Source organism: Ornithorhynchus anatinus, chromosome 6, assembly GCF_004115215.2.
Source record: "Ornithorhynchus anatinus isolate Pmale09 chromosome 6, mOrnAna1.pri.v4, whole genome shotgun sequence".
Taxonomy (NCBI): Eukaryota; Metazoa; Chordata; class Mammalia; order Monotremata; family Ornithorhynchidae; genus Ornithorhynchus; species Ornithorhynchus anatinus.
Window position 1 is genome coordinate 39,518,579 of NC_041733.1, and position 22,941 is coordinate 39,541,519.

At 43.9% G+C, this 22,941-nt stretch overlaps 1 protein-coding gene across 1 annotated transcript in view; it reads right to left on the reverse strand.

The window, feature by feature from the left end:
• Positions 1-8,985: 8,985 nt before the first annotated feature.
• SMARCA1 (SWI/SNF related, matrix associated, actin dependent regulator of chromatin, subfamily a, member 1) overlaps positions 8,986-22,941 on the reverse strand; it is a 100,332-nt gene continuing 86,376 nt past the window's right edge. Inside the window, exons 23-24 of the mRNA XM_029067459.2 lie at positions 10,326-10,436; positions 8,986-9,477 (exon numbers count right to left, since the gene is read on the reverse strand). Of these exons, the coding sequence (XP_028923292.1) occupies positions 9,406-9,477; positions 10,326-10,436 (183 nt within the window). The 3' untranslated portion in view covers positions 8,986-9,405. The remainder of the gene's footprint in view (positions 9,478-10,325; positions 10,437-22,941) is intronic.

Sequence of the window (22,941 nt, forward strand, 5' to 3'; positions counted from 1 at the left end):
AAACTTCTTCCAGCTAAGTAGTATTTGTGCTCTGCTTGCGTGTTATAAAACTGCAGGGCTAGGAAGACTGGTTCACTTTGTGGTTCATATAATTCAAATCAATAATTACACCTATCGATCCAGGACATAAATTCAAAACACTAATTTACATTGAGTGCCTTAACTTAATAAAACCTCAACAACTGAATTTGCTAAAATTGATTTCCCTTTTGTTTTCCACAAAAAAAAAAAATCTTCCTTGAAGCTGATGTCCTCAATATCATTCAGGACAAGCAGCAGTTAATGGACATCCAATATTACAAATTCTAAAACTACCACTAACTTCTGGGGCTGGAAATGAAATCATTGTCAGGGCTATTCTGATTCCTCGCCTGGGGTTTGTTTCTAACACGGCAGGCCACCTTACAAAGTGTCCCATCTTGGGATTGCAGGAAAGGAGGAAGGCTGATATTGGGGTGCTAGCTCCCAGAGAGCTGACCCCTGGTAGGAAAACTCATTTTACATTGAAAGGGAAAAGGAAGGAAGGAGGAGAAAGAGGCAGAAAATAATGATTTCAGTTTATGAGTCCTGGGACATAGACAATGAATGGTTTAAGCCTTAAGCCTTAATATGTGAGATATGGCCTGGTTTTTGTTATGCTCTTACTATGTGCCAGGCACTGTACTAAGCCCTGGAGTGGATACAAGCAAATCTAGAGGGAAAGGGCTTGGGAGTCAGAAGTCATAGGTTCTAATCCCAGCTCTGCCGCTTGTCAGCTGTGTGACCTTGGGCAAGTCACTTAACTTATCTGTGCCTCAGTTACCTCATCTGTAAAATGGGGATGAAGACCGTGAGCCCTAAGTGGGGCAACCTGATTACCCTGCATCTAACCCAGCGCTTAGAACAGTGCTCGGCACATAGTAAGCACTTAACAAATACCAACATTATTATTATTATCCAGATGGACACAGTCCATGTCCCAAAGTGGGGCTCACGATCTCAATCTCCATTTTACAGATGAGGTAACTGTGGCACAGAGAAGTGAAGTGACCTGCCCAAAGTCACGCAACAGACAAGCGGCAGAGCTAGGATTAGAATCCAGGTCCTTCTGACAACTTGGTCCAAGCCACTGGCCCAAGAAAAGGACTAACTGGTCCTGCCCAGGGCATTGCCCCAGAACTAGTTACCCAGAAGAAATGTGACAGAGTTAACCCAAAAGGAGTAAAGGCATCATCTGAGGAAAAAAGTCAAGACAAAGATCTAATTTCAAAATTCTTAAGTGGAACCATAACTATCTTCAGGTGAGCATTTGGGGTCTAATACTTTTTCTCCTACTTAGACCGGGAGCCCCATGCAGGACAGGGACTGTGTCCAATCCGTTTAATTTCTATCTACCCCAGTGCTTAGAACAGTGCTTGACACAGAGTAGGTACTTAACAAATACCATAATTAATTGTTATTGCTATACTGAACTTTGCTTTTGCTCTGGAGTTCAAAAGGGATGTTATTCATTCATTTAACCGTATTTATTAAGTGCTTACTTTGTGCATAGCACTGTATTAAGCATTTGGGAAAATACAATACAACAATAAACTGTGACAATCCCTGTCCACAAAGAACTCACAGTCTAGAAGTGGGGAGACAGATATCAATACAAATAAACAGACATCAATATAAATAAATAAAATGACAGATACATACGTAAGTGCTGTAGGGCTGGGAGAAGGGGGAAAAGCAAAGGGAGCAAGTCTGGATGACGTAGAAGGGAGGGGGATATGAGGAAAAGTGGGGCTTAGTTTGGGAAGGCCTCTTGCAGGAGATGTGCCTTCAATACGATTTTAAAGGAGGGGTGAGGAATTGTCTGGAGGATTTGAGGAGGGAGGGCATTCAAGGCCAGAGGCAGAATGTGGGCCAGGGGTAGGCGGCAAGACAGGCGAGATCGAGGCACAGTGAGAAGGTTAGCGACAGAGGAGAGAAGTGTGTGGGCTGGGTTGTAAAGGAGAGAAGCAAGGTGAGGTTGGGGGGTGTAGGATGGGTGGGCACAAGGTTTTGGAGAACTTTAAAGCCAATGGTGAGGAATTTTTCATATGGAGGTGGATGGGCAGCTGCTGGAGACTTTTGAGGAAGGGGTGACATGTCCTGAAAGTTTCTGTGGAAAGATGATCCGGGCAGCGGAGTGAAGTACTGACTGGAGATGGGAGAGTCAGGAGGCAGGGAGGTCAGCAAGGAGGCTGACACAGTAATCAAGGCGTGGCTCAGTGGAAAGAGCATGGGTTTAGGAGTCAGAGGTCATGGGTTCTAATCCCGGCTGCGCCACCTGTCAGCTGTGTGACTTTGGACAAGTCACTTCTCGGTGCCTCAGTTCCCTCATCTGTAAAATGGGGATTAAGAATGTGAGCCTCATGTGAGACAACCTGATTACCCTGTATCTACCCCAGCGTTTAGAACAGTGCTCGGCACATACTAGGCGCTTAACAAATACCACACACACAAAAAAAGGCGGGTTAGGATGAGTGATTGTATTAACGTGGTAGCAGTTGGGATGGAGAGGAAGGCCCAGTAAGGGACTGGGACTCGGTAGGCCCAAGTTTCAATTCTGGCCTTGCCAAGTGCCTGGTATGTGACCTTGAGCAAGTCACTTAACATCTCTGGGCCTCAATTTCCTTATCCGTGACTATAAAATGCCTGCTGTCCCACTCCTTTAGAATATGAGGGCTGTATGGCGCATCTCCCCCAGTGCCTACCACATAGAAAGCACCTAAAAACCCATTTTTTCTTGTATTAGTATTTCTTGACGTGTGATCTCGGGCAAGTCATTTAACTTCCATGTGCCTCAGTTTTCTCGTCCTTAAAGAATGGGGAGTTAAGTGCCTGTTCTCCCTTTTAGAATGTGAGCCCCATGGGGACGGGGACTGTGTCAACCCTGATAAACTTGTATCTACTACAGTGCTTAGAACAGTGTTTGACACAGAGTTGGCATTTAACAAATACCACTATTTGAGAAGCAGCGTGGCTCAGTGGAAAGAGCACGGACTTTGGAGTCAGGGCTCATGAGTTCGAATCCCAGCTCTGCCACTTGTCAGCTGTGTGACTGTGGGCAAGTCACTTAACTTCTCTGTGCCTCAGTTCCCTCATCTGTAAAATGGGGATTAAGACTGTGAGCCCCACGGGGGACAACCTGATTCCCCTATGTCTACCCCAGCGCTTAGAACAGTGCTCAGCACATAGTAAGCGCTTAACAAATACTAACATTATTATTATTATTCACTATTAATTATTAGGTGGTCCAGAACATTTCCTCATAAAAGACAGAACATATTTTACAGCTGTGCAACCCAATTTGCTTGTATATACTCCAGTGCTTAGTACTGTGTCTGGAATATAGTAAGCGCTTAAATACCACAATTATTATTAACCCACTGCTGCTGCTCTGATTGTTTTGTTGCTGGGTTTGCCCAGAATGAATCATTTTTGCTCGATTTATTAGGGTCTTTCCTTGTGAGTCTGTCACCAGTTGCTCTACTTCCCTTTCCCACTGGTTTTAGTCTAATCAATTAATCAAATACAATATAATAATAATAATTGTGGCATTTGTTAAGCACTTACTATGTGCCAGGCACTGTACTAAGCACTGGGGTGGTTATAAGCAAAATGGGTTGGACAGAGTCCCTGTCCCACGTGGGGCTCACAGTCTCAATCCTCATTTTACAAATGAGGGAACTGAGGCCCAGAGAAGTGTAGTGACTTGCCCAAGGTCACACAGCAGACAAGTGGCAGAGCCAGGATTAGAACCCATGACCTGTCTCCCATGCTCCATCTGCTACACCAGGCTGCTTCTCCACTATGGTATTTGAGCATTCATTCATTCAACTGTGTTTACTGAGTGTTTACGGTGTGCAGAGCACTGTACTATGTGCTTGGAAAGTACAATTCAGCAATAGAGACAATCCCTGCCCACACTGGGTTTACTATACTAAGCGCTTGGGGGGAGTACAATATAATGGAGTTGGTAGGACATGTAAGTCATCAGGGGAACAGAGATCGTGTCTAAAATATACCCCAGTGCTTAAACATCATGTTTGGCATCAAGTAAGCACTCATCAAATGCAATTCATAATAATAATAATAATAATAATAATAGTCCTATATGTTCTCATAATATCCCAACACTCTCATAATAACCCGATTGGATTATTGTGTCAGCCTCCTCTCTGATCTCCCTTCTTCCTATCTCTCCCCACTCTAGTCTATTCTTCATTCCGCTGCCTGGCTCATCCTCCTGCAGAAACGCTCTGGGCATGTCCCTCCCCTCCTCAAAAACCTCCAGTGGTTGCCTATCAACCTCCGCATGAAACAAAAACTCTTAACATTGGTTTCAAAGCTCTCCATCCCCTTGCCCTCTCCTACCTCACCTCCCTTTCTACTGCCCAACCCACACCCTCCGCTCCTCTACCGCTCACCTCACCACGGTCCCCCTTTCATGCCTGTCCCGCCGACCCCTGGCCCACGTCATAGCACTGTCCTGGAATGCCCTCCCTCCTCACCTCCGCCAAACTCTCTTCCCCTCTTCAAAGCCCTACTGAGAGCTCACTTAATCCAGAAGGCCTTCCCAGACTGAACTCCCCCTTCCTTCTGCTCCCCCACATCCCTCTGCTCCCCCTCCCCCCCGACCCTCTGCTCTTCCCCCTTCCCCTCCCCTCAGCACTGTGCTCATTTGTATATATTATTACTCTATTTTGTTAATGAAGTGTTTATCTCCTTGATTCTATTTATCTTGATGCTGTTGTTTTGTTTTTGTTTTGTTCTCTTTTGCTTTGCTGTCTCCCGTTTAGACTTTGAGCCCCTCACTGGGCAGGGATTGTCTCTATCTGTTGCCGAATTGTACATTCCAAGTGCTTAGTACAATGCTCTGCACATAGTAAGGCTCAATAAATACTAGTGAATGAAAGCCTGGGCAATTATTAGTAACAGTAGTAGGCAAGCAGCATATTCTATAGCGCAAGCAAGAAATCTAAACAAACACGTTCACCGACATAGTGCTGAAATTGTGATGAAGCATCACAGACCAGCTGGAATAGTCACCTAGGTAAACCTTGAGGTCTTCATGATGGTATGTGCCTAAGGGCTTACTGTGGGCCAACCACTAGATTGAGTGCTGAGATAGATATAAAATCATCATTTCTCACATGGGGCTGGCAGTCTAAGTAGGAGGGAAAACAGGAATTGACTCCCCGTACTGCAGATGACGGAACCGAGGCACAGAGAAGCGACGGGGCCAAGGTCAAAGAGCAGGCACGAGGCGGGGCCGGGATCTGAACCCAAGTCCTCCGACTCCCAGGCCTGTGCTCTTTCCCCTAGGCCTCGCTGGTCTAAGGATTTCCACTGAGCCGGTCGATTTGGTAGACCCCCTCATTGCTTCTTCCGACAGAAACCCTCAGCAGTGACGGTATAGTCCCGATACGTGCTCCCCTACTTCCAGTCATTTCTGCCCTCCTCTCCACCATGCCAAGAAGTGTGGGATGGAAATGTTGCCATTCTCACCTCCTATCATCTGCCATGGTTACATTTTGCCCAGTGGATAGATTTTCTAATAACAGTTTATTTTTTCAACTCTCTCCTAACTCTGAGTTAGCATGGAAGGGAATTGCCTTCCGCAAAACTGCCCTTAGACTGGTCCTCCAGAATTAACGACATTTGTGTTCACCACACTGATCTCACGAGGCTATCAAATTTTGTACAGCCTTGTAAGTCAGTGACAGGCAGGTGGAGCTGAGCAAGTAATACAAGCCTAAAGATCTTAAGGGCTCCTTACCCAAAGCTACAAGCCATAGCAAATAAGGACAGATAGAATGGTCTGATTAAACCCTTCTGATTATAAGCCCATTGTGTGCAGGGAATGAGTCTGCCCAATTCTGTTGTAGTATACTCTCCCAAGCACTTAGTTCAGTGTTCTGCACGTAATAAACATTCCATAAAGATTTGTTTATAGTATTCTTCCCCTTCCCAACATGCTACTTCAGCCCTCCTTTCCTCTTCTCCCACTCCCTTCTGTGTCGCTGTGACTCGCTACCTCTGTTCTTCCCCTCTCCCAGCCCCACTGCACTTATTTCCAGATCTGTCATTTATTTATTTCAATTAATCTGCCTCCCTCCAGACTGTAAGCTCATTGTGGGCAGGGAATGTCTGTCTTATGTTCTATTGTTCTCTCCCAAGCGCTCAGTACAGTGCTCTGCACACAGTAAGCACTCAATAAATGCGGTTGAATAAATGAATGTTACTACAAGGATCCTCTTCTACAGCAGCATCGTGGGCGAGTGGAAAGATCAAGGGCCTGGGATTCAGAGGACCTGGGTTCTAATCCCAGATCTAGCACTTGTCTGCTGTGTGACCTTGGGTGACTGTCACTTTACTTCTCTGTGCCTCAGGTATCTCATCTGAAGTGAAGAGACCGTCCCCTCAGCTCCTTCCCCCTCCCACTTTTCCCAACACTTCTAATCCAACCACGGCGGTTCCCAGCCAGTCCAGCGATGGCCCCCGGCCGTCTGAGTCCCTTCTGAAAACCCATTGTAAGAACTAGGCCGGCCATCAGGAGACCCGAGGTCTAGTACCGGCTCTGCCACTTGCCTGTGTGACCTTGGGCAAGTCACTTATCCTCTCTGCGCCTCAAGTTTCATCACCCCTAAAATGGGGATGAAATAGATTGTGAGTCCCAATGTGGGACAGGAACTGTGTCCTGATTCATAACCTTATATTTCCCTCAGATAGCACACAGTAAGCTATTAATATATGCCATTATTAACTCTGCTGTTATTAATACTGAGAAGCAATGATAACCTAGTGGAAATAGCAAGGGTCTGGGAATCAGAGAACCTGGGTTCTAATCCTTCCTCTGCCACTTGTCTGCTATGTGAACTTCACCTCACTTCTCTGTGCCTCAGTTACCTCAGCTGTAAAATGGGGATTAAGTCCGTGAGCCCTATGTGGGACAGGGACTAATAATAATAATGATGATAATAATAATGGTATTTGTTAAGCACTTACTATGTGTCAGGCATTGTTCTAAGCACTGGATTAGATTCAAAATAATCAGGTTGGGCACTGTACCTGTCCCACAAGGAGCTCACAGTCTTACTCCCCTTTTTACAGATGAGTTCGCTGAGGCACAAAGAAGTGAAGTGACTTGACCAAGGTCACACAGCAGAGAAGTGGCAGAGCCAGGATGAGAACCCACATCCTATGACTCCCAAGCCATAGGCCATGCTGCTTCCAACCCTGGCACATAGTACATGCTTAAATACCACGAAAGCAAAAAACAAAAAATTCACTTCCCTCCAGCCCTGTGTCCCGTGTGACATCATTTCCCTCCCAATGCAATCGCATCCAAAATGGCCCAGCCTCCCGGTCCCCACTCCAAGCCAAACCTCTCCTTTCCATCCGCAGCAGTAGGAATGGAACCTGGCCAAGATGCAAGGGTAATGGTCATTGCTGTGGCATTTTCCCTAAACACTGCTTACCTACCCTTTTCCCTTCTGCTTCCTTGCAGGGGCTAGAGTGGCAAATTATCAAAAATAAATGAACATTGGAGCATGAGGGTGAGGTGACAGAAAAGGAGGGGGCTGAGTTTGGGGGGATCGAGAGCAGAGAACCCCCTAGGAATGAAGAAAGACATATAGGTAAGGTGAGTGGGGATGGCAGTGTCATTTTTACTTACCTGTAAAAATGTTAAGGAACGCTCATCCATCAGGGTGACTTGTTAGGCTGTAACGCCATGCGGTGTCAGAAAAAGAGTCTGAAACTGGCATCAGGCATGATGAGGATTATGAGGTGAGTCTTCAGGAGTCTTCAGGGATACAGTCTCCACATTATGGGACAACTGAGCATATTTTCTTATTGGAAACCAAATGATTTTCATTGAAAATGTTCTGATTTCTCAATGGTCCAGTATCAGACCTGTTTGTTTTGTGCTCAGTTATAAAACTTGCCATGTTACCTGAGTAGTTGCAAGTTGATTATGAAATTAGTCCGTAAATTAATCCCAGCTGGTCTAAACAGCAACAATACTCTACAATACACTACAACCTACCTTTTTTGTGAGTTAATAAAAATATTAAGTGGTCCACTTAATTATCTTGACATTTCTTATCTATTGTGTTTTCTTAAGGTATTTGTTAAGGGCTTACTAAACACTGGGGTAGACACAAGCTTAATGGGTGGGACACAGTCCCTGCCCCACATGGGGCTCACAGTCTTGAGCCCCCTTTTACAGATGAGGAAACCGAGGCTCAGAGAAGTGAAGTGACTTGCCCAAAGTCATACAGAAGACAAATGGTGGAGCCGGGATTGGAACCCAGGTCCCTCTGACTCCCAGACCTTTGCACTCTATCCTCTATGCCACGTTGTTTCTCTATCTTCTGTTCTATCTCTGAAAGGTCAGTGGTACAAAACCGCAACTGGAACAGGGCAAGGAGAGAATTGTAAGTCTGTGGGTGTGACCTGGTCATTCACCATTGGCTTGATCAATCAACGGTATTGATTAATCGCTTACTGTGGCAGGGCACTGTATTAAGCGCTTGGGAGAGTACAAGACAACAGAGTTAGCGGACACGTTCCCACCGACGACGTAACAGCACATCATGTATATTCCTGAAATAAATGAGTTAACGTTATTCCCGGATAAAGAAGTTAATAGTAAGCAACGCAACTTGGCAACAGGATTGTTCTATAAGTCGGGAAACAGAAATAATTACATTGCTTAGACACCTTTATATTGTTTCCCCACCTGAATATTTCAGAGATTCACTTAAGTGTAATAGGTATTGACAGTAAGCATGGGTGCAAATATTAGTTTTATAATTTTTTTCCTTTTCTCATACTTCCTTCCTCTAGGAAAACAATGTTGGATGACCTCAAAGAAACAATTATTATGCTAATCAGAGTTTGATACAGCGCACACCCAAATCCATATGTAATAGAAAAGAAAGCCCCCCCCAAAAAAGTGAAAGTATATTTCTCCCCAAATCATTTTAATTCGATTTTTCCATGGCCATATAAATTTAAACTATGAAACAACAATAATACAGCTATAGAATCTAGGTTCTCTTTCAAAGCAGCAGCATATAAAACATATAAAAGCTAAAACCTCAGCACAAGCGTCAAAAGAACGAGGACTGAGAGGAATCTGATGAAGACATGAAATTCACAAAATACAGTACACTAAAATACCGGAATGCAAAAAATATAAAGCTACACATTTCAGATAGAAAGCATTTTAAAATATACAAAATATGCAAAAAATTAAAACAGGGAGGGGTTTGGGGGTTTTTTTTTGTTTGTTTTTCTAAAGAGTACCATGAATACACCAGACTGGCAATTGACATTTGGAGATGTAGAGAAGAAAACAGCAATTTCCCACTTTGTATCTAAGCTTTAGGATTTCACTTTCTTGGCATCCTTCTTTCCAGAGCTGTCCGCAGCTGAATCCGCTTTTCTTTTCTGTGACTGAAATAAAAACAGTTTTGCCTTATAGGAATCAGTATGAGATTATGCCTTATACACTGATAAAGCCAGCACATGTATGTATTGAGACATTAAAACCTTGAATTTTCATTTGAGTATATAAATAATTGCAAGAATAAATATTCTATACCGTCTAAATAACAAAACTCTATCTAAGTTTATTTTTAAAGAAAAAGGATGCCAAAAGTAGATTTTTTGTTCCTGGGTGTCTTCATATTTTAAATTTTTAAATTTAAATTACCACTTTTTAGAAGTATTTTGTTGTCTGATTAGGTGGTTGTTTTTCTCTTTCAGAATTAATTTCATGTGGTTCTCTCTTTCAGAATTGATTTATTATTTGTATCCTTTAAATCTTGGAGGGGGAGAATCCATTTTTCACTCAGCCTTGTCCTTCTTGAGGTTGCATACTGAAGCATGCTTTAATCTTAATTCAAAGGGTTTATGCTTTATTCTATTCCTGGGCAAACTCCTTCGTGAGTTTTGCTCAGAAGTTTTTGAACCCTAATTCTACCAGCTCTAACTGGGTAGTATAGCATAATGGCTCAATCAATCAATTGATGGTATTTAGTGAGCATTCACTGTGTGCAGAGCATTGTACAGAACATCTGGAAGAGTACAATACAACACAGTCAACAGGCATGTTCCATACCCGAACCAGCTTACACCTCATCAATCAACAAACCATTTTGCAGTTTATAACTTTTTTTTTTTTAGAAGTTTTGTGATTACTCTGAACGCTTAATTCTATCTCTTATTCACCAAATGTATTCCACGGTAATTTAAAGCACACTATCTCACTGAAAAAATAAAAATATGACAAAAAAAATTACCACGGGAGCTTTTGTTCCTCGTTTCTTCTTTTCCGCTCTCTCCTTCTCCTCAATTTCCATGTTTTCTTTCTCAATCAACGATATGAGAGTATTGCAGCGCCTCTGAAATTCCTAATTAAGGGAATAAAATTTTAAAACTTTCTGTATCATCACCTGGTCTCAAATACACAACAGAGAAATTACTCTAGCATATAGTTTTTAATAACTGGACTGCCAGACAATGGCCCCAACTAACTCACTCAGTTGCTTCCTTGCTATTATACCCACCCCACTGTCAAAAATGTTTTTCTTTTCTTTTGTGATACCTTGTTAAGCACTCTATGCATCAAGCACTGTTCTAAGCACTGGGGTAAATACAGGTTTATCAGGTGGGACTCAGTCCCTGACCCATTTGGGGCTCACAGTCTAAGTTATGACAGTTATAAGAAAATTTTATTAAAAAGATAACAATGGATTTACAGGCTGTGTTACCCTAAAATGAGCTGAACACCTTCGCTTATCTTTATATTGCTTTGCGTCAAGCGATGATCATTTTGAACTTCCATCAACCATGCACTGAGAAGAAAGACTAGAGCTGAAGTGGTGAATTTTACTTTCTATTTCAGCTGCAAGGTTAGGCCGAGGGCAGTCTTTCCCACTGTAACATGGTAGCTGTGTTTTTGAGAAACCTAGTATTATGGGGAAATTGCATTATAACTATTTATTAGCGGGTTAGGGGACAGATGGTTCTAAGGTACTACAATGACTGACATTTTTCAACAGACATTTTTCCTAGATTATTGTTATATCCCTCACTCGTAGAATCCGGTACAGCCTTGCCACTCAGAGTAGTTTTACTGGATTAAACACACCCTGTTCTACTAAAAGAATGCTTCCCTACGTATTTTTGGATAGGACATGGAGTTGAAATTAAGAATTGCAGTGCGACATGGTGTCGGAAGGAAGTGCTGGATACCCGCTCATGGTGTCAGATATGGGTTGAGTCTTACAACGGGCATTTTTCTCAATACAGTGTTGGAGAGAATGCAACCCTTATAACATAAGAGACTGTGCTGAAAAGCCACAGTGCAGTACTGCCAGACTGTTTCAGAGACGGTGGTAAATAAAAGAGCACCACATCGTACCAGATGCCATTTGCTTGTACTTATCAATCCTTCAATCAATCATATTTATTGAGTGCTTACTGTGCACAGAGCTCTGTACTAAGCTCTTGAGAGAATATAACAGAGTCCGTAGATGTGTTCCCTGCTCACAACGAGCTTACAGTCTACAGCGGGAAGGAGACATTAACGTAAATAGATTACGGATGTATATATATATGCATATATATACACATAAATGCTGTGGGGCTAACAGGGGGAGGGTGAATAAAGGCAGCAAGTGAGGGTGACACAGGAGGGAGTGGGGGGAGAAGAGGAAAGCAGCGCTTAGTCTGGGAAGACCTCTTGGAGGAGATGGGCCTTCAATAAGGCTTTGAAGGTGGGGAGAGTGATAGTCTGTAGGATGCGAAGAGGGAGGGAGTTCCAGGCCAGAGGCAGGATGTGAGGGAAAGGTGTGAGGTGACAGACGAGATCAAAGTAGAGTTAGAAGGTTAGTATTAGAGGAGTGAAGTGTGCGGGCTGGGTTGCAGTTAGGAGAACAGCGAGTAAGGAAGGAGAGGACAAGGTGATTGAGGTGAGGAGTTTCTGTTTCCTTCTTACTCTGAATCTACTCTATTTATTATCTATTTTATTTAAATATTTATTATAGTTATTTATTAATGCTATTGATGCCTGTCTACTTGCTTTGCTTTGTTGTCTGCCTCTCCCTTCTAGACTGTGAGCCCATTGTTGGGTAGGGACTGTCTCTATCTGTTGCCGAATTGTAATTTCCAAGTGCTTAGTACAGTGCTCTGCACACAGTAAGTGCTCAATAAGTATGACTGACTGAATGAATACTTGCGCCAACTTGTATTATATTTTATGTTCAGGCTCATGCTGTTGGAAGACTGTGCCCTTATACTTCCATTTGGTATAATGGAAATAATGAAAGCATGTGTTCAAAGCAGTAAGGGGTGTACAAGATCATTAAAAAGCATAGTCATCCTTATTAAGAAATGTCATTTTGATTCATTTTGGCAGCAAACTTTCTCAACTAGAATTCAGCCTGAACTTTGTCCAGACATTAACTACAGACTATTAAAATTATCTCTACACAACAGTGGGCTCACAAAAACTTTCCTATTATAACTTCTCATATCAGAGGTAGTCCCAGTTTTTCTGAAATTCCCCTTCAAAAGAAAGATGATTTGGCCAGGAAAAATAGATTCTTTGATAATAAATACTAATAATTTACCTCTTGAAAATGAATTCTCTTGGGGAAAAAAAGATGTTCTGACAGCACTAGACTGTAAGCCCATTATGAGCAGCAGCTATACCGTGCCTCTAGATCATGACGCTCTTTACAGGTAGGGAATGTGTCTGCTAATTCTGTTGTTTTGTACTCTCCCAAGAGCTTAGTACAGTGCTTTACACATAGTAAGCTCTCCATAAATGCCTTGGATTGACTGATGGATAGCAATGAGCACTAAGTCAAACAAAAGAGTGAACTCCTTTGATAAAGCAACCAAAATACAGCTTGTGGGCAGGGGATGTGCATGTTTGAGGTTTTAGTTAGTATTTATTAATACTTAGTATTTACTACAGTGCTTTGCACATAGTAAGTGCTCAATAAATACGACTGAATGAATCAAAGTGACCCCTGTGCAAATGTAGCCAGTGGGAGAACTCATGTGCAAAAGAAAGATGACAGAAAAATGGCATGCCAACATGGCCACTGGGGAGAATATACAGTGATTCAGCCATCGGACTTGGAATATGGTGAGGGAGGGAACGGGGAGGAGCCATGGGAGGTTCCGTGGGTGTTGTGACATCCAGAGGACTGGGAAACTTAAGGTTTCAAGGAAAAACGCAGAACTGATCTGAGTTGGTTTGATATTGGCAGCCTGTCAATCTCATCGCTTGCACGCGGCAGTATGAGACTTTGCCTGGAGAGAAGCGGCATGGCCTAGCGGACAGAGCAAGGGCCTAGGAGTCAGAAGGACCTGGGTTCTAGAGCCGGCTCTGTCACTTATCTGCTGTGTAACCCTGAGCTAGTCACTTGGTTTCTCTGGGCCTCAGTTCCCTCATCTGTAAAAAAAAAAATGGAGATTAAAAGTGTGAGCCCCATATGGGACCTGTACTGTGCCCAACCTGATTACCTTCTATCTATCCCAGTGCTTAGAACAGTGCCTGGCACATAGTATGCGCTTAACAAATACCATTAAAAAATAAAGCCCGATCTCATGCCCAAATACCCGTTTATTACTTATTATTATGCTTTTATCCAGAGATTCTGACTCCTTGGTGGATTCGCCTTTAGCTTGGCACAGGAACAAATTCGTTTAACATGGCTGTGTTGGGAAAATAAGCTAGACTTTTTTTAAAGAAAATCAACTTAAATAATTTAGGCAAACAGCTGCATCTGAAGGTGGAGGGGGAAATATGGGTGGCAATTTAATAATAATAAAAATCATAACTGGTATTTGTTAAGTGCATTCTATGAGTCAAGCACTGGGAGAGATACAAAAATATCAGGTCCTAAATGGGGCTCACAGTCTAAGTAGGAGGAAGAGCAGGTATTAAATCCTCATTTTGCTGATGAAGGTACTGAGGCAGAGAGAAGTTAAGTGACTTGCCCAAGGACCCACAGCAGGTAAGTGGCAGAGCTGGGATTAGAAATCAGGTCCTCGGACTCCCAGGCTTGGCTCTTACCACTAAGCCAAGTCGCTTGGCTGTGAGGAGGGAATGTGTCTGTTTATTGTTACACTGTATTCTCCAAGTGCATAGTACAGAACTTTGCACACTGAAAGCACTCAATAAATACGATCAAATGAATGAATGAATGAATGCTTCTAAGGACTAAGCCATGAGCAGTCACCCAAATTAAACAGCGGGGTGTTCAATTTACCTGTTTTAGAGGGGCTGCGTTGGTGAGGTTTGAAAGTATCATTCCAATGAAATCAACTATCGAGCAAAACTCCTTGGATCATTAAACTCTCCCCTCTTGGCTATTATTATTGGCAAAAAGTTAGAGCTGTCTGTAACTGCAGATATCTTCAGAGCACATTCTCCACAGATACATATTCATGGGTCATCGGGGTGATTCGGAGTCGACTCAGACTTTCTACAAAGTCTCATACACCGAAATGTAGAATTCCTCAAAGGGTGTATAAATAGACCGCATAATCAGCTCTAACCTTCCCTTGCATTTCAGTCTGTCACTAACTGTTCGGGGCACAGAAAAATCACCCATTTCTCCAGAGACATGAGGTGAGAATGAGTGGCGGTGGACATTACCCTTCAGAGAACCCCTTTCTCAAGAAGTTTTGAATCCTTGTGGCAGAGCCTTCTGACTCCCAGGCCTGCGCTCTATCCACTAAACTGCTTCCCCTATAATGCACAGGACACTGGGGTTGGGAAACAGGTTCCCTGCACACAGGAGTTTACAGTTCAGATACAAGATCATCAGGCTCTCCTGAGGGCTTAATTAAGCTACTCAGGACTCACTTGCTAATACTCTGCCTTCTCACCTTTGTCCTTCTACTCTTCAGTCTGGGTTATTTATAATAATAATAATAATGGCATTTGTTAAGCGCTTACTATGTGTCGAGTACTGTTCTAAGTGTTAGGGTAGATACAAGCGAATCAGGTGGGACACAGTCCCTGTCCCATGTGGAGCTCCCAGTATTCACCCCATTTTGCAGATGAGGTAACTGAGGCCCAGAGAGTGAGTGACTTGCCCAAGGTTACACACCAGACAAGTGACGGAGCTGGGATTAGAACCCAGGTCCTTCTGACTCCCAGGCCCGTGCTCTATCCACTAGGCCATGCTGCTTCCCTGGGTTGGGGTAAAGCCTTGTTAGGCTTAAATAGATTGTGAGCCCGTCATTGAGCAGGGATTTTCTCTGACTGTTGCCGAATTGTACATTCCAAGCGCTCAGTACAGTGCTCTGCACATAGTTAGCTCTCAATAAATACTATTGAATGAATGAATGATACTATTTTTTGGCTTAGGAGCAGTCGGTCATTTCCCACTGCTATCTCTAGCCATCTTTAATAGCTTTTCTCAAGGAAACTTCTTCCTGGAACGCAAATTTTCACAGAGTAGATTTGTTCTAAGTGAATTCTACTCTCTTCTTTTTTCTATTACTCGTCCCTCAGGTCCCATAATGTTTTTAGAAATCCAAATACCACCCATTATCAAATAAGTTTTAAGTTAGTAGAAATATGTGCATTTCAACTTTTCATCTATTACCTCATGCTTGCGCATGTGCAGTAATCATTGCTCCACTGAGTGAAATGTGTTAAACATCAATCCTGACGGTGTGAAAAGTTCCCACGTACCCTGTCCCAATGTCCAGCTTCAAAGCATCAACTCAAGGAGCAGAGAGAGCATTGGCAGACTGGAAGTGACTTATTGAAAGAGTTTAAAGAGATGCTGTATTACATTTCCGATGTACTAAAGATCCTACAAACTAACCTTGTTTAAGTCTGAATGACAGAAGACCTGAATCTGGTTTAAAGTCAAGGACAGGCCAATAAGAAAAAGCAAAAACTGTAGATTGCATTTGTGTAACTAAATTGGAAGGAAAACCCTTTTTTTTCCTCCAGAATCAATGGTATTTACTAAGTTCTTACTGCTTGCAGAGCACGGAACTAAATGCTTGGGAGAATACCATATAAAAGAGTTGGAAGACAAAAAACTATTACTATAATAATAATAATGGCATTTGTTAAGTGCCTACTGTGTACAAAACACTGTTCTAAGCGCTAGAGAGGATACAAGGTGATCAGGTTGTCCTAGATAGGCCTCACAGTCTTAATTCCCATTTTACAGATGAGGTAACTGAGGCACAAAAGTGAAGTGACTTGCCCAAAGTCACATAGCTGACAAAATGGCTGAGCCAGGATTTGAACCCATGACCTCCGACTCCCAAAGCCATGCTGCTTCAACTCTATTTTTTTTGAATGAAGGGTATTTCCTTCTCTCTCTATACCCATCTCCCCACAACACAATTTAAAAAGATCTGACAAAATTCCTCATTTTAACTGCCATAAGAGATATTCTAGGCTGCTGCATATTATCCCTTTTGGAAAGACATGCTAAAAACGCAGTCAGGGAGCTACTGAGTGGTCAAACACTCCCGTGTCATTAGATGGTTGTGAGAATTATAGCTCAAAGGCATCTTCTAAAATATCGGGGAGTCGTGTAAGTATGTGACGATGAAGGGCTACAGAACTTTTGGTTTTGCGGAGGGTCCCTAAGGAGCAAGTACACAAACTGCAATTGAACCGACTTTTCACCTTAGCACCAAGTGACAGTGAAGGGTGAACTTAAGCACTCGGATACTCACTTCTGAACGGCTCTCCGGACTCTAAACTCGCTGTGGGCAGGGAACTTGTCTACCAACTCTATTTTATTGTGCTCTCCCGTGGTCAGAGTACAGTGCTCTCTGCCCACAGTAAGCGCTCAGTAAACACCAATGACTGACGGATCTCCTTATACTCTACTATTTTCTCTCCCGGTAATTTAATGGCTGTCTCCCCCCATAGACTGTGAATCTCCAGTGGGCAGGGATCTCATCTACCAACTCTAATCTAGTGCTTACAACAGTGCTTGGCACATAGTAAGGGCTTAACAAATACCATTATTATCACCATTATTATTTAATCAATCCATTGTATTTACTAAGTGCTTACTTTGCACAAAGCACCATACTAAGTGCTTGGTAAAAAACACTATAAACAGACACATACTCTGCCCACAACAAGCTAACAGTCTAGAGAGGGAGACAGATATTAATATAAATGAATAAATTACAGATATGCACATAACTGCCGCAGGGCTGGGAGGGGGGATGAATAATGGGAACAAGTCAGGGCGACACAAAAGGGAGTGGGAGAAAAGGAAAAGTGGGCTTAGTCGGGGAAGGTCTCTGGAAGGAGATGAGCCTTCAATAAGGCTTCCAAGGTGGGAAGAGTCACTGACTGAGCAATATGAAGAGGGAGGGCGTTCCAGGCCAGAGGCGGGACGCGGGTGAGGCGTCGACGGTGAGATAGATGAGCTCAAGGTACAGTGAGAAGGTTGGCATTAGAGGAGTAAATTGTGCAGGCTGGGTTGTAGTAGGAGAGTAGGGAGGTGAGGTAGGAGAGGGCAAGGTAACTGACTGCTTTAAAACGGATGGTAAAGAGTTTCTGTTCGATGCGGAGGAGGATGGGCAACCACTGGAGGCTCCTGAGGAGTGAGGAAACGTGGACCGAAAGTTACAACTCTATTGTACTTCCCTGGCGCTCTCAGGAGGTACTCAATAAATACCAGTGATTGACTTTAACTGATCATGGAAACACTCTGCACACAGCAGGCACTCAATAAATACCACTGGCTGACTGATTAATTGATCGTGGAAGGGAGGGGAAGGCAGTTAGAGACATGGTTTTTCCCTCATTACCACCTCTCCATTGCTGAATTCTACAGCCCCTCAGGGACATTTATTGGCTCTGGCTAAATATAAGAATATAAAATCACACAAAACGTCATTATTGAGTTAATAATCCATCCGGTCCTCTGTTGCCAACCATAGTTAGGGAGGGCTTGGGAGTCGTGATATGCGATACTTCTCCTCTTTGACCATCTATCCATTTATTCATTCATTCATTCAATCAATAGTATTTATTGAGCACTTACTATGTGCAGAGCACTGTACTAAGCGCTTGGGATGAACAAGTCGGCAACAGATAGAGACGGTCCCTGCCGTTTGACAGGCTTACAGTCTAATCGGGGGAGACGGACAGACAAGAACAATGGCAATAAACAGAGTCAAGGGGAAGAACATCTCGTAAAAACAATGGCAACTAAATAGAATCAAGGCGATGTACAATTCATTAACAAAATAAATAGGGTAATGAAAATATATACAGTTGAGCGGACGAGTACAGTGCTGTGGGGATGGGAAGGGAGAGGTGGAGGAGCAGAGGGAAAAGAGGAAAATGAGGGTTTAGCTGCGGAGAGGTAAAGGGGGGATGGCAGAGGGAGTAGAGGGAGAAGAGGAGCTCAGTCTGGGAATGCCTCTTGGAGGAGGTGAGTTTTAAGTAGGGTTTTGAAGAGGGAAAGAGAATCAGTTTGGCGGAGGTGAGGAGGGAGGGCGTTCCAGGACCGCGGGAGGACGTGACCCAGGGGTCGACGGCGGGATCGGCGGGATAGGCGAGACCGAGGGACGGTGAGGAGGTGGGCGGCAGAGGAGCGGAGTGGGCGGGGTGGGTGGTAGAAAGAGAGAAGGGAGGAGAGGTAGGAAGGGGCAAGGTGATGGAGAGCCTTGAAGCCTAGAATGAGGAGTTTTTGTTTGGAGCGGAGGTCGATAGGCAACCATTGGAGTTGTTTAAGAAGGGGAGTGACATGCCCAGATCATTTCTGCAGGAAGATGAGCCGGGCAGCGGAGTGAAGAATAGACTGGAGCGGGGCAAGAGAGGAGGAAGGGAGGTCAGAGAGAAGGCTGACACAGTAGTCTAGCTGGGATATAACGAGAGCCCGTAACAGTAAGGTAGCCGTTTGGGTGGAGAGGAAAGGGCGGATCTTGGCGATATTGTAGAGGTGAAACCGGCAGGTCTTGGTAACGGATAGGATGTGTGGGGTGAACGAGAGAGACGAGTCAAGGATGACACCGAGATTGCGGGCCCGAGAGACGGGAAGGATGGTCGTGCCATCAACGGTGATAGAGAAGTCTGGGAGAGGACCGGGTTTGGGAGGGAAGATGAGGAGCTCAGTCTTGCTCATGTTGAGTTTTAGGTGGCGGGCCGACATCCAGGTGGAGACGTCCCGGAGGCAGGAGGAGATGCGAGCCTGAAGGGAGGGGGAGAGGACAGGGGCGGAGATGTAGATCTGCGTGTCATCTGCGTAGAGATGGTAGTCAAAGCCGTGAGAGCGAATGAGTTCACCGAGGGAGTGAGTGTAAATGGAGAACGGAAGAGGGCCAAGAACTGACCCTTGAGGAACTCCAACAGTTAAAGGATGGGAGGGGGAGGAGGCTCCAGCGAAGGAGACCGAGAATGACCGGCCAGAGAGGTAAGAGGAGAACCGGGAGAGGACAGAGTCCGTGAAGCCAAGGTGAGATAAGGTATGGAGGAGGAGGGGATGGTCGACAGTGTCAAAGGCAGCAGAGAGGTCAAGGAGGATCAGAATGGAGTAGGAGCCATTGGATTTGGCAAGAAGGAGGTCACGGGTGACCTTAGAGAGAGCAGTCTCGGTAGAGTGGAGGGGACGGAAGCCAGATTTGAGGGGGTCTAGGAGAGAATGGGAGTTAAGGAATTCTAAGCATCGATTGTAGACGACTTGTTCTAGGATTTTGGAAAGGAAAGGTAGTAGGGAGATAGGGCGATAACTGGAGGGGGAAGTGGGGTCAAGAGCGGGTCATTATTATCTATCCTAATGCTTAGAGGGTTATCATTTAGTATTCCTGAGCAACTACTGTGTGCAGAGCTTGGGAGAGTATACGAGAATCAGTACGCCTGATCCCTTGCCCTCCAGCAGTTTATCATCTAGCAGGAAAGACAGACATTAAAACTACAGAGAGAAGTGTGAGGTCACTACCAGTTCCCTTTCTCACCAGGCAGGAGGCTTAACGGCCTGGAAGAGAAACTGTCTGCAGTCCCTCTATCAAGGGTACGTCCCATCACTTCCTGCTCCAAGTCAGGAAAGATGAGAAAAAGGCAACAGGATGGTCCTGTCAAATCACCTTTACCACTTCAGCGGAGACCTGCAAGCTGCAGCCCAGGAAAAAAAACCGATGACAACGATGGTGGTATCTGTTAAGCACTTATTATATGCCAGGCACTGTACTCAGCGCTGGGGTAGACACAAGCAAATCGAGTTAGACACAGTCCAGGTCCCACGTGGGGCTCATGGTCTCAGTCCCCATTTTACAGATGAGGTAACCGAGGCACAGAGAAGTCAAGTGACTTGCCGTGCTCAGGGTGGTGCTTTGCACACAGTAAGCACTTGATAAACACTATTAAAAAGGCGAGAAATAGAAGAACCTACAGAGGAGCACAGTATTTCTGAATGTAAGCGATTTAATGCAGGAACAGAATACTGAGAATTTCAGAGACGGAACGATAGTTCCTAGAAATGATTGGTGGGTCCCTATAATTTTCATTTGCTGCAGATTCTCAAATATGTGACTCTCCATTCCCCAACCATTACTTCTGACAGTGGAGCACCTGTTCAGGCTTTCTCCTCCTTCCCCTTTAGCTCCACTTCTGCCCAAGAAAGGATCTATTTTTGGCCTGCGTCCTAGGACAGAGAAAGAACAAAGCCCCTCTCCCCGCTCCACCGCCCTACTAGAAGCACTTCTTTGGGTCGGAAGAGGGCCCCGGGCATTCCCGGCCTCTTGATGATTCAAAATAGCACACGTCCCAATCATTTTGGATAGCCCAAGTTGGCTTACTGTACTGTACTGCCGATTTACAAGTTGTGAGGTGTTTATCTGAGTGTAAACTCTACACTGTAAGCTTGTCATGGGCTGCGAATGTGTCTGCCTGTTCTCATATCATACTCTCCCAAGTGCTCAGTACAGTGCTCTGCACACAATAAATGCTCAGTAAATACAACTGACTGACTGGTGAGTGCCAGAGAAGATTCTTTGATATTCACTGTGTTATATATTCAGAACAAAGCCCGTTGTTGGGTAGGGATTGTCTCTATCTGTTGCCGAATTACAATAATAATAATGTTGGTATTTGTTAAGCGCTTACTATGTGCAGAGCACTGTTCTAAGCGCTGGGGTAGATACAGGGTAATCAGGTTGTCCCAAGAGAAGCTCACAGTCTTAATCCCCATTTTACAGATGAGGGAACTGAGACACAGAGAAGTTAAGTGACTTGCCCAAAGTATTTTTCATGCGCTTCGTACAGTGCTCTGCACACAGAAAGCGCTCAATAAATACGATTGAATGAATGAACAAAATACATTCTAACCACTCTGTTTTAATTCTAACACAATTTCAAACCCACGTGACATTTTAAATACTAATAAGAATTATAGTACTTGTTCAGCACTTACTATATGCCAAGCACTGTTCTAAGCGCTGGGGTAGATATAAGGTAATCAGCTTGGGCACAGTTCCCGCCCCACACTGGGCTCACACTTTTAATCCCCATTTTGTTTTACAGATGAGATAACTGAGGCACAGAAAAGTTAAGTGACTTGCCCAAAGTCACACAGCAGACAAGTGGTGGAGACAGGATCCACGACTTTCTGACTCCCAGGCCGGTGCTCTATCCAGTATGCCATGCGACAGCAAGGCCACCCAAACGCTTGAGCTTCCTTACATTTCCAAGCAATGAAGTTTTGCAATTTTCAACCCAAAACCATTAAGAAGTCCCCTTCCAGAAAAGCAACACAGAAAGCTGATAAAAATAAGTTAACAGCCAGTCAGTCAACCTGATGTGATTATGCCTCCTCGGGGTACATCGCAATGGAAAGTTAACACTTTACAGCCATTTTTTAACCTATGAGCACTGGAGGAAAATCTATCCTTTGTATAACGATTCTAATGGGGGAAAGTCATTTTCTAAATTCTTTCCCTGAAAATCAAGTTAATTAATAATAAAGTTGCCATTTGTAAACATATCAGTAATAACAGTAAAATTTTACTTCACTATATGCAGCAGTATTTTCAGTAGATCCTACTTCACGATTTGCTGAGAAAATAATAGCTTAAAAGGATAAAGAAGGCCAACGTTTTCATCAGGCACAAATGCGTACGCCCCAGGAACATCTCCAAATTCTGAAGCAACTCCAGTAGAAACAGGCATGTGCCATATTATTAAGTGGAAAGACAGAATCACAAAAAATATATTATATTTTACACACACTTGGAGGGCATGTCACCATTCCCGCAGCACTTATGTACATAGCTGTAATTTTATCTACATATAATGATATCTGTCTCCTCCCCTTCTAGACTGTGAGCTCTTTGTGAGCAGGGAATGTCATTGTTCATTATTGCCTTATTCTTTCCCAAGTGCACAGTACAGTGTTCAGCATACAGTAAATACTTAATTAATACAATGGACTGAATAAATGAATTATGCTAGCTGCAACTGACTTCTGGTCAGCTGTAAAAGTATAGTGAATTGATCAATGCACTTGGGAGAGTACAATACAACCCAATTAGCAGACGCCTTCCCTGCCCAAAATTGACCATATTCATTGCGGGTTTACAGTGAGCAAGGCACTGTGCTAAGCATTTGGGAGAAGACGAAACAACAGAGCTAGTAGACCCGTTCCCTGCCTGCAAGAAACTTACAGTCTAGAGCACTGAGTAGAATGCCTTAAAAACTTCCAAAGCTGACCAAAAGCGGGGATCCACAGACAGGAAGATGGAAGAAAAAGCATTAAAAACTCGCTGACTGAGAACTTCAATTAATCCAGCCAGATGCTGACTTCTGGAAAGCAGTCTTAGTAAGGAGATCATCTTGGCAGCAATCACTGACTCGTTGGCTCATTCTAAGCACACTTGGATTTAGCTTTGGGGCAAAAA